The 16,623-nt window shown below is 47.9% G+C and overlaps 1 protein-coding gene across 19 annotated transcripts in view; it reads right to left on the bottom strand.

Annotated features, from left to right (window-relative positions):
* The window catches only part of nfasca (neurofascin homolog (chicken) a), a 135,478-nt gene that overhangs the window by 41,205 nt on the left and 77,650 nt on the right, over nt 1-16,623 (bottom strand). For 15 of the 19 annotated variants that reach the window (XR_011520072.1, XR_011520073.1, XR_011520074.1 and 12 more), the window contains 16 exons: nt 16,408-16,592; nt 16,204-16,335; nt 15,846-15,989; nt 11,305-11,416; nt 11,066-11,232; nt 10,150-10,291; nt 9,391-9,515; nt 8,041-8,085; nt 7,646-7,747; nt 6,220-6,417; nt 6,054-6,124; nt 5,633-5,855; nt 5,433-5,548; nt 5,149-5,359; nt 3,688-3,810; nt 3,017-3,190 (listed from right to left, as the gene is read on the bottom strand). Coding sequence is in view for 16 of the 19 variants with exons in the window: in XM_070549111.1 (XP_070405212.1) it covers nt 3,017-3,190; nt 3,688-3,810; nt 5,149-5,359; nt 5,433-5,548; nt 5,633-5,855; nt 6,054-6,124; nt 6,220-6,417; nt 7,646-7,747; nt 8,041-8,085; nt 9,391-9,515; nt 10,150-10,291; nt 11,066-11,232; nt 11,305-11,416; nt 15,846-15,989; nt 16,204-16,335; nt 16,408-16,592 (2,270 nt within the window). In the remaining 3 variants the exon portion in view is untranslated. The remainder of the gene's footprint in view (nt 1-3,016; nt 3,191-3,687; nt 3,811-5,148; nt 5,360-5,432; nt 5,549-5,632; nt 5,856-6,053; nt 6,125-6,219; nt 6,418-7,645; nt 7,748-8,040; nt 8,086-9,390; nt 9,516-10,149; nt 10,292-11,065; nt 11,233-11,304; nt 11,417-15,845; nt 15,990-16,203; nt 16,336-16,407; nt 16,593-16,623) is intronic. The other 4 variants (XM_070549118.1, XM_070549119.1, XM_070549123.1 and 1 more) reach the window with 1 other exon arrangement.

Here is a 16,623-nt window from a genome sequence, read left to right on the forward strand (position 1 = left end):
GGACGCATCTGTCTGGAGCGCATCAACAATCAGAGCTCTGCGCCTCTCAGCTCAGAATAATCCCCGGAGAGTCCACATGAATAATGTAATATAAGTAGAACCAGGATCGTTTCGGGCTCCCCCTGGGTGTGTAAGCTGGGGGCTTCGAGGGGAGCCTGTCATCCTTTGGGGTGAGCCGGGATCCCTTTAACTCACCCGTAATTGGAACCCTGCGTTTAGCACAAGTTGGTCGCGTGAGTTGCCGGATTCTAGCAGACAGTTGTCGGAACGGTCCTTTCAAAATAAGATAGATCCCGAATCTTGATCCAGCAAGATCTGGCTCAAATTAAGCCCTGCTGCTGACATCTGTGCAAGTTCTGAAAGGGTGGGATTTGAATGGAGACACAACAGCTGAGAGGGCTGGGACATCCTATCTCCTGGTCAAGTTCCCCATCCCAGGAACTACCCTGGAGTTCTGCTAATGGATACATGCCTATTGATTCAACAGAAGAGCCTTAAATATCCTCAAAGCTTGCACAGGAGACAACTTCCTCAATCTAATAAGTTGCCAGGATGCAGATGACTGCATGGTGGACGGGTGGTCCTCTCCACCATGTCACAGGAGATCTAAACGGGACCTTGGGCCTACCTCTGTGGGGTGTTCATGCTTTAGTTACTCCAGCTTGACCCTGACTGATGGACTGTTGACCCAGGTGACTGCTGGGATAGAATCCAGTGAACTGGGTTCAGAGCCTTTATCATTAATGTGATGTAACCCGCATCAAGTCAAGTCGCCGTATGAAGGCCTTGAAACAGTGATTCCTGCTTTAAGAACCTCCAGACTAGACTACTGTAATCCTCTTTACGTTGGGTTAGCGGCCTCTCTTTTAAGGGGCCTACAACTCGTGCAGAATGCTTCTGCCCATGTGCTCACAGGTAGCAAGCGACGCAACCACATTACTCCTATCCTGTCCTCCTTGCAATGGCTGCCTCATGCCTGTCATGTTTCCAGGAGAAATTTGAGGTCTGAAGTCCAGCTACTTTTAGAAGTTCTGGACTTGCATGGTGACCCAGGGAGACAGAGACTGTTCAGCAGTTGCTCCCAAGTTGTGGAACAATCTCCCTTTGATTGTTAGGATGGCTGCAACCATGAATGATTTCTGTCTCTTTTAAAGACCTTTCCAGCTTGGTTTTTAATACAGAATGAGCAGAAATCCTCAGACAGACATTGGCATTTGTGTTTCATTGTAATTTCTCTTTTATTGTTGGCAATGTGTCTTTTTATGGTTTGGTTTTACAATGTACAGAACTTCGATGACTCCGTAAGTGTAAAGTGCTTCACAAATAACGCTTGATTGATTGATTTAAATGGTTCTTCCCCTCCTTATCTCCATGATTTGCTCAAGCCTTACACCTCAGCACATTCCCTTCGGTCTGCTGACCGTGGCATCCTTGGTGGTCCTCACGGTGCCAAGGAGGTCTTACAAATCTCGTGGGGGTTGAGCTTTCTCTCACGTAGACCCCAAACTATGGAACGCACTACCCCAGCACATCCGGACGGCATCATAACTAAACAAATTTAAAATCCACTTGTTCAGCATTGCCTTTGGCTCTTGAAACTGCCACTCTCCCTCTTTTTCTCTATGTTTGCCTCTGTTATCGTAGCCTTCCCTACCCTTAGTCCTGCTTTTATTTTTGGCTTTAAAATGTTCTAATTACTACCGAGATGCTTGATTTATTTTATTGTCCACCCTGTGGTCTGTTTTTGTTGTTCGTACCATGTTATCCTTGTATGTACAGCATTTTGGTCAACTGCAATGCTCCATAAACATGCTCTATAAATAGACTATGGATAAATGGATCAGCATCTACTGGTGGTCCCACGATCAATGTTCAATTAGTGGTGGGACCAAAGCTTTGGAATGGTCTGCCGATACAAATGCACCCCATCAGGGATCTCTCTCTATGTTTAAGGCCACACTTCTAGTTCTGATTGGCTTTGGACTGTTGAGAAATGATGTCGGTGTGCAGATGACTAGATTTGTATTTGCTGCTTTTAGGTTTCTTTGTTTTTATACCAAACTTTGCTTTTATTGTTGTTCAGCGACTTGTGCAATGTTCTGTTGTTAAGCGCCTTAATAAATAATATTTTGATTGACTGATAGAAGAAGAAGAAAGTATCATTTCTATAGCGCCTCTCAAGACAAAAACCACGAGGCGCTTAAACCATTTTATAGAAACCAAGCAGCATTTCTGTCTACTGTCTAAGTGATGCTACACTGCCCTCTTGTGGAGAACATGCTCATGTCAGGGTGGGAACTGCTTCCACTTGCTTATACTTTACCTGGATGTAAAACTTATCTCCAGCTGAGGAGCCCAAAGCTCTAATCACCAGGCTGGGTTTATTCACACACAATTAAACCTCTGTTTGACTGAAACATCGGCATCTTCAGGGACCTTCTGAAGCTCAGAAAGGCAGGCAAGTGCATCCAAAAGCATCATGCCACCTTACCTGGGTTTGCTGGACCATACCGATGATGCAATGGAGACTGGTGATGGACAAAATGGCAGAATGGACACTGTTTGAAAGAGCTTAAAAAGCAAGCCAGTCAGTGAAGGAGTGAGCAGGTCTCTCAGCACTCCCATTAACTAGCATCAGTTAATGAGAAGATTCTGATCGTGCATTTCCTCCGACATCCAAAAAAATCAACAACTCCATAGAGAGGAACCAAACAGCTGATGCAGCAAGCAGCTCTGCATCAGTGCACCACCAGGGATTGGCTCAGGAAGCACAGCTCAGGTAACAAATATTAACAGTTGGCAAAGCAGGATAAGGTCGCAACGAAAATCTAGACTCTTATTCAGCACATTGAGTCGTCAGCAGGCTGGGTCAATCCCTGAAAGCTCACAGCAGCTTTTCACACCATGGAAGGGTGGAGAGATGGAGAGGGTGGGAGTGGGCTGGCTGTGATGCCCACCCAGAACCATCTGGTGCATGTAGGTGGTTTCCTTGTTCTTTGATTTCAAGAAAACTCACCTTCATTGGAGAAGTGTGGTGACTCCTCAGAGTAGACCACCCCTGTTCCCAGCTTGGTGAGAGCTGCCAGCATGAAGTTGTAGCGGGAGGTTGGGTTTGGGAGGCGAAGGGTGAATTCTGTCACATTAGGGAGGAAAGTCTCCCCGTGGAGATGACCCAATCTGGAACCATTTACTAAACACACACACCCACACACACACACACACACACACACACACACACACACACACACGTGACCTCCTGTGACCCATAATGCAGTGGTGCAGCCTCTACTGCCCGCTGACAGGAAGGTTACATACATGCTTCAAACGGACCCGTTTGAAGGGTCCCACTGACCTTTATCAACAGATAGATTATAAACAGTTTCCCTGTTCCACATTCATTTGAAAAAGAGTTTGTGTTTAATAAAACCTCCATCCTTTGGAAAGAGTTGGCAGCTGCTCTGATACAGGACAAGATAAAAACTGATAAAGTTGTTTTCTCACTGAGCTTGAACATCAAGTAAAGACTAAAGAAAGTAAGCTGCTTAATCATCAAGGATTAATCAGTAATCAGAGTACTTTTTCAAGGTAACTGGAAGATACGTGTTACAGCACCAGTGTGCCTCTGCTGTATCGATGCTCTGCTGCTACTTAGAATAGTTTTGCTTTGACATGATTGGAAATGCCCACCTGTTTGGTATTTGAGCAGGTAGGCGATCAGAACGCCGTTGGGCTCTTGAGGTTTGTCCCATTCTAGATGGATGGTGTCCAAACTTCTGCGGTTAATCCTGAAGAACCGAAGAGCACCAGGAACTACAAACGAGCATGCAACAAACAAACAAACAAACAAACAAACAACAAAACAGCTGTCAGGGTTTGAAGCTTGGGGATTAAAACAAGGTGCATGATAAAAAGTGTCTGTGTTGTATGGCCCCCAGTTGGGCTTTTCCACAGCTGGTATTTTGACTTTGAGTAAAAGTAACTGAATCATCTGTTCATGACCACACAGAGAAGGAGGTCAGTGACAGAGATCCCTAAAGCCGGGCGTACATGTGCGACTTTTTCACTCGTAGCACTCCGCTTCAGCTCAGACTGCACGACCCAGTTCTCGGAGGCGACCTGACTGCTCACACTGTACGTCTGGTAGCAACACGTCGGCCCTAAAAATATGCTAAAAATAGCAGTTTTTACACAACACGTCAGACTTTTTTGTCTTGTCTTGCCTGTTGTCCTTCGGGAGTGCTGCAGGAGGACACACAGGGATTTATGGGGGTTGGATGAGGAATAAAGAAAGTGAATCTGTGTTTTGTGATCAGTTTAATTTGACAAGAACACGACAAACACGCTTTCTTGACAATCTTTGTGAGTAAAAAAACGTGTAGAAATAAAAAAGAACAGCGTGTGTTATTAGGGGAATAGCGGGTGAGCGGCGATGATGCAGGATTGCGCATGCGCCGTGAGCGGTTCTGGTACTTTTTGGGTCGCAGCGCCGCTTCAACAGTGCGATACCCTCACGAGGGACGAGCAAAATATTAAACACGCCAGAAGTCCGTGCGAGCTCACGACTGCTGATCGGCAGCTGGTCACGTGGTGTTAATCGCCTCTCGTAACCTCCTGTACACTACACGACGCTCGGCGCAAAACTCGCCCCGATCTCGTGGATTCTCGCACGAGTGGAACGTCGGCTCAAAAAAGTGAAAAAGTCGCACAGTGTACGCCCGGCTTAACAGAACAAGTAATCATTTATTTTCTGTTGCTAGAGGAAAACAGCAGGAGCGATTTTACGACATTAACAAATCCAAGAGAAACAACATTATAAAGCAGCAGGGTCCACAGTGCCGTTCACGAGCCATTAGCAGCCCTAGGAGTGACTTTGTTTACTGCAATTCAAGAACGGTGGATGTTAGACCCACCGGCAGACTGGTAAAGCACACGTTTGGGTCAGAAGTTCACTAATGCGTGGCCTAACAGAACCTTTATGGGAGCGCGCTGGTAGAAAGCAGGGCTTAGCGAACAATGAGGAACTCTCACTGGAATGATAACATGGCTGATTCCAGAAGAGTCTGCTTTAAGAGACCCAACGTGTTCCTGAAAGATGAGGTGAGGTCTAATTGTGCTGATTGTGAAGTGCTGAGAGAACCGGATCCTCACCGCCTTCCTTGGTGCTGAATTCCACCGTGTTGCTGGGTGGACTCTCAAAATGGTTGTTAGCTACAACCATGAACATCTTGTAGTTGGAGTAGGGCACCAGGTCTGCGAGGAGACCAGACGGCTCAGCCACCGTGGTGTAGAAGCCTCGAGTCTTCTTCTCTTTGCTCACTGCAAGGCCGGGAAGCTGACTGGACTCTCGCCAGTAGTACAGCTAGGGATTCCAACAGGTGAGTTGTGGGAGGAAAACACTAGGATGGGAGGTGAATACGAATATGAAGTCTCACTCTGTACTCCTTGAACTCTCCCTGGACCGAACTCATGTGCACAGGCGTCCAGTGGATGACTGCGGTGGTGTTGGTGACCTCTGACACCTGCAGGTTAGTGGGTGTGTCTGTGGGCTCTGAACACATAACAACAAACATGTTGTGTTCCTCTGAAGGTTTCTCACCAAACGATGCTCATTGCCTGAGGAACGTGTACTCACCGTCCTCTCCAGAGTATCCAATGACAACATTAGACACAGGTCCGTGTCCAAACTCATTCCTGGCCTGGATTTTGATCTCATAAGGCACGTATGTTCCAGTAGGGTGTACAAGATGCTTGGACTGGTAGGTGGTCACATTGTTCCAGTCCTCCCCAGAATCCTTTCGCCTCCACCACACACAGTAGTGCAGGTGTGGACCGTTCCTCTCCAGGTCCCGCAGAGGCTGGACACACAAAACAGTAAGTCGGCTGTGGGCCGGGTCAGCGGAGGTCACCTTCCATCAACATGTGGATCAGAAAGTTTGAATCTAGCAGTTAAAAGGCGCTGCAGGTGTGTGACCTGGAGACGAGGACGGACCTGATACCTTCGTGGTGTTTACTCCCAACCATCAGCTGTGTGAGATGATGGCAGAAGGTCTTACCTCCCAGGTGATGTTCATGTTGTCCTTTTTGGATCCCCATCCCCGTAAGTCTCTGGGAATGGCATCAGGGGCTTCGTTAAAAACACAGAAGAGATCTAGATCACACGACCTGAACCTGAATGCGACAGCTCCAGCTTTGATTGTCTTTAACAGCTGGTTTTCTTACGAGCTCCGCTGGTTGTGTATCGAGGGGAGGGCTGGCTCGGCTCACTCAGACCCACGGAGTTTCTGGCGATGACTCTGAACTGGTATCTGACGAAGGGGGCGAGCTGCAGGATGACAGAGTTCAGGTCTCCGGGGTAAACGGACAGATTCTGCCACTTTCCTGGCTCCCAGCGGTCCTCTTCAAACTGGACATGAAACTCTGCAGGGAAACACACTCAGCATGAGTTTCTTCAGGGACTAGCTGCTTTACTGGCTGCTCCTGTTCCTGACCCTGAACCCTACCCTGACCCTAATGGCTGCTGGAATACTTTTGAACCTTGCGTGGGTGCAGACAACATCTTTGTTCACATACTTGCTGCTGCACAGCACTGCGCTGCATGTAGTACTGGGATGTTCCACTGAGCAGCTCACCAGAGTACTCAGAGCGGATAGAGCCGGGTTTGTGGGTTCAACCAAAACAAACGTGGCGTGAGAAGAGATCAGTAACCGGTTAATTTTGGGATCACGGCGGCGGCATCGTAGACGCGGTGAAAGACCTCTAAACCAGAGACTGGGTGAGCGTGGTGGGTGTGTCTCGCTGGTTTGGTCAACTCGTCTACTGGTTACTCGGATACTGCAGCGTTTGGATTTGCATTAATTTCAGGGGACGCAAACAAACAACACTTAAACTCAACACAAGTTCTGCGTGGCAGCCGTTTTAAACACGCGTACGTGTCGTTAAACAGCAAGCATGATCCAGGCCCAGACCTAACCACCTTACCCTCTCTCTGCTGTCTCCTGCTGGTTCTCAGGAACATCTCTGTTCTACAGCTTCATTCACCTTCATTTAAACTAAAAGAAGTGAAGAAAACACATGCAAACATCGTTTAGTGTGATCTGGGATCAGCCTGAAGCGCTGCGTGAGACTTCAGCTCTCACGTTTGAGGGTCTGAGACAGAAAACCTGGCGTTCTCCACTAGGGTGTTCAAAAATATCTGCTGAGCAGAAGTTTTATAGTACGAACACAAATACGACGGACTCCCTCACCACTCTGGTCCAGACTGTCCCAAGCGTCCTCGGAGAATAAAGCCGTGGCCGTGAGGACATGAACATCAGAGAGGAACGGGCAGAGAGCCTGGTGGAGAGCCCAGACTCGCTCTATTCACTCTCGTGAAACGGATCCAGTAAATGTGGTTCATCAGAATTATTACAGAGGAAGAGAGAGGCTTCTCCTGCCTTTTCTGAAATCTATCAACTGCTTGTTATCTTCATGTTTCACAGCGTTGATGTTTCACATGAACCACCTTCTTGTTCTGATGCACGTAGAAGTAAAAGAGTTTCTTTAGTTGCTCCTGGAGCTCCGGTCTAAAGAGTGATGTAGACATGATCCTAACATGTGCTGAAGTCACTGTGTGAATGAAACCTCGTGTCAAAAGGGGAGAAGTGACCTGTCACCGGGCTTCTGTGCTCATTCCCAGGAATCCAGGTGAGGCGAACACTTCTGGCTGTTGGATCTGACAGGTCCAGGTCTGTAGGTGGGTCTGGTCGGCCTGCAGAAGGACACAGAACCAGCGGTTTGGGATACGCTCGCTCAAACACGATGGGTCCAGAACCAAAAGCATGCCACAGAACACCTTCATGATGCCCAGCGTTACAAAAGCCTTTAGCTGATTCAGCACATAAATAAATCGCAACCAGAGCATGCAAAACAAATCTGTTGAGGGTTTAAAGCTCCTGTCTAACAAAAACAACTCTATCACTTAATAACGGACAGCAGAGCAGAAGTTAAACAGACGGGTGGAACAGAAAGAACCAACAGAGATCCAGCTGAGCCGTGAGTTACCTGCAGGTAAGGCACTAGAGACTGAGTGGTTGGGGGAGGCTTCCTCTGTGGAACGGGTTCACGGAGCAGGGGAGGGTAAAGGTCAGAGGTCAAAGGTTAGTTTAGTCAGTCGACAACTAGGGAGCACAGCACATTAGTTAGTGAACACCACGTGCTTCATTTAGCCCTACATGTGAGGAAGGAACATGACCTAGAACATCTCATCCAAAACCTCCCCGAGAACAAGAGTCATGATCGGTCATGTTCTCTCCTGCATCTCGATGCCATCTAGAGTTAATCCAGGAGCTAATCCAGGAGCTAATCCAGGAGCTAATCCAGGAGGACCAACAGTCATCTCTGAATCAGCATGTATCTGACCAGGGCACATGGGTCACATGGAGTAAAACAAAGAAAATCTGATCAAATCTTCTTGTATTTAGTCACAAAGACCCAGATTTACCCATCAACTGCACATCTTGTGTGAGCTCAGAACAGAGTTCAGCTCAGGGCTGTTCTACCCTGCAGCAGCTCGCTGAGTCACCTCTTCAGCGGCTCCTGAGCTTCTACAGACACTTGCGAACCTGGTGTGTTTGTGCAGAAGAACAGAACAATACAGGGAGGACCAGGATCGAAGAGCCCTGGTTAGTTAGTCTGTCTGACTCACAAAGCCCAAAGGAGGCCCGGTGCAGTCTGCCCACATTTAAACGAGAGGAAACCCTGCTCATGTTTATGTAAATTCTTGCTGTGTTCACCTTCACTTTGTGCAATGTGATCAAAATGCTAACGAGTGCTAATTTGCTCCCACCTTCTGCAGTTCATGGTGTGTTAGCTCCAGCATATAATCAGTGCTGTTTCCTTTGTCAGTCTGACTGAGAAGGAGCAGTCAGTGGGAGGAATGAAGGAGCCACTCGTACTTGTGGCACGACGGTGGTCAAGAGTCTGGTTTCATTCACGGTTTGGTCTCCAGCTCATGCCGAGGTTTTCTGACGTGTGACATTACAAAAAAATCTCCTCATATGGCTTTAGATAAAGAGCAGAAAATGACCCAAAAGCCAAAAAAATAGCTGGAAAACCATCAGAGCTCACATCTCAAAGGATAAGTTAAGGATGAAACCGTGTTGCCGTGTAAAACCAACTACTTTCAAAAGACCTCCTGCTCCTTTACAGGACTTGTAAGTTCCTTCCAAACCTCATGTGTTGTATTATATTTGTGTCTTCCGCCCCCTGGTGGAGAGCCCAAGTAATGCAGATGACTTTGTTATTCATTTGCCGTATTGTTAAATAAGTGCACGATAAAAACAGTGTTGAGTGATGCTGTTGGTTTGACTGGTTGTTGAGTAACTTTCAGTTCTTCCCTGAACTTAAGTGTACCTAAAACAGTGAGGTGGGCAGAGGCTGAGTCCTGGTCTATCTCAGATCTAACAGTGCAGGTGTACGTCCCCTTGTCCCCCTCGTTGACATTGGGAATAGTCAGAGACGTTTCGTCCTTCTTCAGTCTGGAGACACAAAGCAAACAGACAAGTTGGAAAGCTAACAGCATCTTTTGGGTCAAAGGTCATCCCTTTTAAGGTAAAGATGTGAATAAAGCAATTCATTAAATAAAAAACAATCTTCAAGGCAACACTTTGTTTTCCAAACGCCGTCCGTTCCTCTGAGAGCTGCCTGATGCTGATTCTGGGGACATCAGCGGTTCTTCATCAGAAAAGATGTTTTAGCTAACAGTGAACTTTTTCCTAAACAGCTGAATCTCGTTTGAATGCCGTAAAGCAAACAATTAGATGGAATTGGTGAGAACAAAAGTCATTACAGACAAAAGCCTGAAGCTCTGATCAACCTACTGACCCGAGCCCCTCCCTTGGATCTGAACCTCTCTGAGCTAGCTCCCCATCATCACTACTGGGAACTACCACAGAAAGCCACTTCACATGGCTGAAACTTCCAGTTTAGCTGCTTTCTAGACCAAAGTTCAGCTTTGAAGCATCAGTTGAAAACATTCAAGAACTTGTGAATATTTGACAAAACAGACAGCAGATCCATGGGAATTCAACCGGCACACCAGTTGCAATGTTGGTCGCTTTGAAGGGAACAGGACTGGAGCTGGGGATGAAAGCTGCCAGCTGATGCTCCTACCTCCATCCAAGATACAGCGGCCTGTCGTCTTTGGTCCAGGTCACGCTGGTGGGCTGGCTGGAGTTCACCACACACTCAAAGCGGACCGCAGAGCCCCTGACAGCTGACTGATCCATGGGGGCTCGGATTATACGAGTTGGCTCTGAATCACAGTTATGATGAAAACAAACACACACACACACACACACACACACACACACACACACACACACACACACACACACACACACACACACACACACACACACACACACATCACATGAACGCAAAGCATGGAGAGGCAGCTTAAGACTCATATCTGTGTTGGTCCTGATTCCTCCGGCTGGCCTTCAGCTCAGGGCTAAAACACTCCAGCTGGCATCTCGCTCTTCTACCAACAAATAAAGACGATTGATGTGGTTTAATCAGGGTGACGTCGTTATCCCAAAAGGAAAATGGGGAGTTGGGTGATCGCAGCGCGATCAGGTCAGGCCAAAGACTTGGGGGTCAAAAGGTTGAATCATACAAGACAAACAACCATTATCAGCCATCTAAGTGTGACATCACTCGCAGTTCTGGTTCTGCACAACATGAAGCACCTGGTTTCTATATGGATTGTCACCTCCACCACCCAGATCTCAACCCAGTCATGAGTCTGGGTCAGAGCCAGGTCATTTTTAGGACTTCCTGTCAGGATGTAGAAGGTGAGGCGTGGCAGATGGACTGCTTCTCACCAGATGGAACCAGGAATGTTAACACAAGGCAGTTTAATAAAGGCACCGAGGACGCTCGTACAATCCTTCAGGAAGGCTATTTGGCACGAGAACAGATAAACCTGTCATGTGATGAAAGCCCAGAAGAGTCCAGGACCTGGTCAGGCTGAGTAACAGGAGTTATTTTTACTGTGGTATAGTGATTAAGTGATTTGATGTCTGACCTTTGACCTCCAGGCGGACCTGGTTTTCCGCTGTGCCCATGATGCTAGTAGCCACACAGGTGTAGATGCCCTCATCTTCCTTCCGGGCCCGTTTTATCTCCAGGCTCCCGTTGATGTACACCCGGTACTGCCCACCATCCAGCCCGCTGCCCTGTCCATTCTTAAACCTTAAAACAAACCACGTGCCTAGCTTAAACACAGCCTGGCAGGAGACCTAAAACCTTATTTTAGATTCTCACCAGCGCAACACTGGCAGAGGAGAGCCGAAGAAGGGGCAGTCCAGGAAGATCTGTTTGTTCTCCGTCACTTTGATCAGCTGATTGTTGGGGCCCAGCATCCTCGGAGACATGTCTGAACAAGAAGAAACTATTTATTTCTTTTCACAAACAATAAAAACAGGTACAATAAAATGAGTTCCAATCACACATAAAAGACACAGATGATTCCATCAGAAGCTAGTCAACAGCACTAAAAGCTTGTCCAAATAAAAACGTCTTCAGCTGCTTTGGCCTGAGGAGACCCACCTCCCCTGGTGCTTAGGTGGATCGTAGGCACCATGAGAAGGTTCTGGCCCGTGGACCGCAGCAAGTGACCAAAGCTGTATGGGGCCATAAGGTCACATACATACTTTGGGACATTACCATGCATTGAAGGTCAATACTAACATTTTAAAATCAGTTCTGTATTTAACCAGGAGCCAGCACAGGGAGGAGATTTAAGGAGTAATATGGGACCGTCTGCAGGATCCTGTTACAAGCCTTGCGGAGACATTCTAGACCATTTGGAGACGGTTCAAGGCAGATTTGTGAAGACCAGTAAAAAGACATTTACAATGATCTAAACAAGAAGAAATAAAAGCAAGCATCATCAGTCTGAGGTCTGAGTCTGATCAAATCAAATAGAATAGATAAACCTTTATTAGTCCTACAAGTGGGAAATTTGATTTGAATTGGTTTGAACTCGACAATGTTTCTCAGATGAAAAGAGCAGGTTTTTGATGATTATAATGGCTGCCAAGGGACGGTGATTATATATAAGCAAATGCCTATACATATGTATATAAATATGTATATACATATGTATATGTATATGCTTATGTATATACATATACATATAGATATGTATATGTATATACATATCTATATGTATATACATATACATATAGATATGTATATGTATATACATAAGCATATACATATACATATGTATATGTATATACATTGTCAAGTTGAGGGGATGGTTAAGACCCAAAATGCAGATTACCCAGACGACAAGAGGCAGGAGTTGATATAAAGTAAAAATCTTTTTATTGCAGGAAGAACAAAATTAAATCCAAGGGTAGCGAGCCAAAAATCCAAAAATCCAAAAACAGGAGACAAAAGCTCACTTAGAGCACAAAACCAGGTGACTAAAACAAAGCTCACACAGAGCACCAAAACAACGCTGACAAACGACAATGGACCAACAAACACTGAATGACAAGACAAGGCTTAAATACACATAGAGGAGCAATTAGGGAAACAGGCAGCAGGTGTGTGGAGTGAAGGCTGGAGGGAAAGCAGGTGCATAATATTATCTAAATGGGGAACAGAACCAGAGGAGGGCAGATAAACCTAAAACTACTGAACACAAAACTAAACCTAAAGACTGAGGGCAAAAATAAACAACTAATAAATAGAGGGATAAGGAGGACTAAATAAAGATAGATTAGGAATGGGGAAAGATTAGAAAGACACCTGAGGGAAGTCTACAGAGGGCACAAGAGGAAATCCTGGAGTGGGAACTGGAGGGGCTGGGGAACAAGGGGACACAGAACATGGCACAACTCTGGCTTTGGAGGGTTCCTTGAGCTCAGTCCTGGGTTGCAGAGCAGGGGCCTCTTGGACAGGCGGCACAGCTCTGACTTCGGGAGACTGCTGGTGATGGCGGTGACGTCTACGACAAGCGGATGATCTGCTGGTTAATGGGAGGGGCTCGGGCTGAGGTTGCAGAGCAGGGGCCTCTTGGACAGGCTGGGCCGGGGGCGGAACCTCTTGGACTGGCTGGGCTGGGGGCGGAGCATCTTGGACTGGCTGGGCCGGGGACGGAGCATCTTGGACTGGCTGGACCGTAACCTTGTGGATGGGCTGGACCAGATGCGGTGCATCCTCCGGGACCACCGCTGAATCGGGATGCAATGCGTCCTTCGGGACCACCACTGAAGTAGGATGCGATGCGTCCTCCGGGACCACCGCTGAAGCAGGATGCGATGCGTCCTTCGGGACCACCACTGAAGTAGGATGCGATGCGTCCTCCGGGACCACCGCTGAAGCAGGATGGGATGCGTCCTTCGGGACCACCGCTGAAGTAGGATCCGATGCGTCCTCCGGGACCACCGCTGAAACAGGATGCGATGTGTCCTCCGGAACCACCGCTGAATCGGGATGCAATGCGTCCTTCGGGACCAACACTGAAGTAGGATGCGATGCGTCCTCCGGGACCACCGCTGAAGCAGGATGCAATGCGTCCACCGGAACCACCGCTGGAGCAGGGTGTGGTGCGTCCTCCGGGACCACCGCTGGAGCAGGATGCGATGAGTCCACCGGGACCACCGCCGAAGCAGGTGTGTGACGTCTGCGGCAAGTGCGTCTCCTCGGAGGTGCGGGGATGGCGTCGGCAGGAGCAGAGGGTGATGAGGTGTAACAGTTCCCCGGAGATGGGGAGGTGGAGCTGACCGGACCAGGCGAAGGTGTGGGGGTCTGGCACATCGGAGTAGTGGAGATGTGGATGGCTGTTGGTGCTATGGGGCTGAAGTTTGCCAGCAGCTCCTTGGCGAACAGCCAAAACGAAGCCTACTCGATGGGATGGAGGTTGAAATATCAGGTGGCCCACCGCAGGGCTCTGCCTCCCAGGCAGAGCACCAGGTATGAAACCTTATTGAACTCCGAGGAGTTCAAGTCCACGCAGCTGGCAACGTCCTGAATGAATGTCCAACAGTTCTCTGGCTCACTATAGTAGCGGTACATTTGGGTAATCTGCTGGGCCCATTCTGTCACGTTGAGGGGATGGTTAGGACCCAAAATGTAGATTACCCAGACGACAAGAGGCAGGAGTTGATATTAAGTAAAAATATTTTTATTGCAGGGAGAACAAAATTAAATCCAAGGGCAGCGAGCCAAAAATCCAAAAATCCAAAGACAGGAGACAAAAGCTCACTTAGAGCACAAAACCAGGTGACTAGACCAAAGCTCACACAGAGCACCAAAACAACGCTGACAAACGACAATGGACCAACAAACACTGAATGACAAGACAAGGCTTAAATACACATAGAGGAGCAATTAGGGAAACAGGCAGCAGGTGTGTGGAGTGAAGGCTGGAGCGAAAGCAGGTGCATAATATTATCTAAATAGGGAACAGAACCAGAGGAGGGCAGATAAACCTATGTAAATGTATATACATATACATATACATATACATGTATATACATATGTGTGTGTGTGTATATATATCACTCCAGGAGTATGGGCTGGACGGTCTTTTGTTAAGGGCCATTCAGTCCCTGGAGCAGAGGAGCGTGGGTTCGGTCCGCATAGCCGGCAGTAAGTCGGCCCTGTTCCCAGTGAGCGTTGGACTCCGCCAAGGCTGCCATTTGTCACCGGTCCTGTTCATAGCACGTATGGACAGGATTTCTAGTTGCAGCCGTGATGTTGAGGGTGTGGAGTTTGGTAGCAGGAGAATCTCATCTTCGCTTTGTGCGAATGATGAGCTTCTCTTAGCTTCATCAGGCTCTGACCTACAGCTCTTTCTGGGGAGGTTCGCCGCCGAGTGTGAAGTGGCTGGGATGAGGATCAGCACCTCCAAGTCTTAGACCATGGATCTCGACCGGAAAAGGGTGGCTTGTCAACTCCGAGTTGGGACAGAGGTCCTGCCTCAAGTGGAGGAGTTCAAGTATCTCGGGGTCTTATTCACGAGTGAGGGAAGGAGGGAGCGGGAGATCGACAGGTGTATTGGGGCAGCGTCTGCAGTGATGAGGATGCTGAACCGGTCTGTTGTGGTGAAGAAGGAGCTGAAGAAGGACCTGAGCCGGAAAGCAAGTTGAACTACCATCCAGTCCAAACAAGATCACGGATACAAGTGGTCGAAATGAGTTTTCTCTGCGGGGTGGCTGGCCTTACGGATTGGGTGAGGAGCTTGGATATTTGGGAGAGACTCAGAGTAGATGGTTTGGGCATCTTGATAGGATACCTGCTGGACGCCTCCCTAGGGAGGTGTTTCAGGCATGTCCTGCTGGCAGGAGGCCCCCTGGTCGACCCAAGACACGTTGGAGAAAGTACATCTCCGAACTGGCCCAGGTTCACCTTGGGGTCCTACTGGAGGAGCTGGTGGAGGTGGCAGGGGAGAGGACGGTCTGGAATACCTAGTTGGGTTGCTGCCCCTGCGACCCGGACCCAGATAGGTGGAAGAAGACGAGACGAGAAGTTCAAATGGCTTTGTGTCTGTTTAGTTTGTGTGTTGTTTCATTCCGGCATAATTGATGCTTGTTAAGACTGATTAGTGTCTGTTGGTCTTCCTGTTCAACTGTTACTGGTTTATGTGAAGACATGCAACTAGGTGGATAAAACCTGTTTATTGACGTTTCACATATATACTGACACACTTCTTCAGACCACACACACAATCTAGTCTACACTCTAGTTGACACACTTTGTTACTAAACAATTGTGAATGAAATCATCACCCCGAGAATCGGAAGTGAATTCAATCTGGAGTCAAGCACTGAGCTGAAACCATCTCTCACCCAAGACGCTGATGAAGGCGTTGGCCAGCAGGTAACCATGCTGGTTGGAGGCGTTGCACTGGTACACGGCACTGCTTCCAATCTGCACCGAGTGGAAGAGGATGGTGTCCCCCAGAACCTGCCTGTTTGGGTTCAGAGGAGCGGCTGATGCAAAACCAGAAGAAGAGGGAAAGCGGAAAAACAAGGGACAAAAATAAATTCAACATGATTAAAAATAAACTTTATGTTAATTGTTGGTTCCTTAAGTGACACAAACATAAACCAAATAAACTTAGATTACAAAGAGGTCTAAACCATTTGTGTGAAAATGATCTCTCTGTAGGGCATGGAACTGAAAAGTAATGAGTAATGGGATTACTTTCTATGGGCTCTCCGTTGACGAGCCACTGGATGTTGGGTTTGGGGTTCCCGTTGGCCCGACACACTAGACGGTCGCTCTCGTCTGGGGCCAGCACCAGGTTCGTAGGTTCATCCAGCCAGTAGGGAGCCGCTGTGAGACAAAAGACCGGTTAACCCAAGAGACGTCCTCACGTAGATAGGACTTCACCTGGAGCCTCCTCACCTTTCACTTGGACAAAGATAGAATGACGAATGCTGCCTAGATGATTGTTGGCCATGCAGACGTACTCTCCAGCATCTTCCTCTGACACCCTGAGGATCTTCAGTGTTTTGTTGTAGTTCTCGAACCTCACCTTCCGTTCTGCCAGCTCTCCACCCTTCTTAAACCACTTGATGGTGGGAGTCGGGCTGGAGGTCAAACAAAGCAGAAACACTTGTG

This window comes from Nothobranchius furzeri, chromosome 3 (assembly GCF_043380555.1).
Source record: "Nothobranchius furzeri strain GRZ-AD chromosome 3, NfurGRZ-RIMD1, whole genome shotgun sequence".
Taxonomy (NCBI): Eukaryota; Metazoa; Chordata; class Actinopteri; order Cyprinodontiformes; family Nothobranchiidae; genus Nothobranchius; species Nothobranchius furzeri.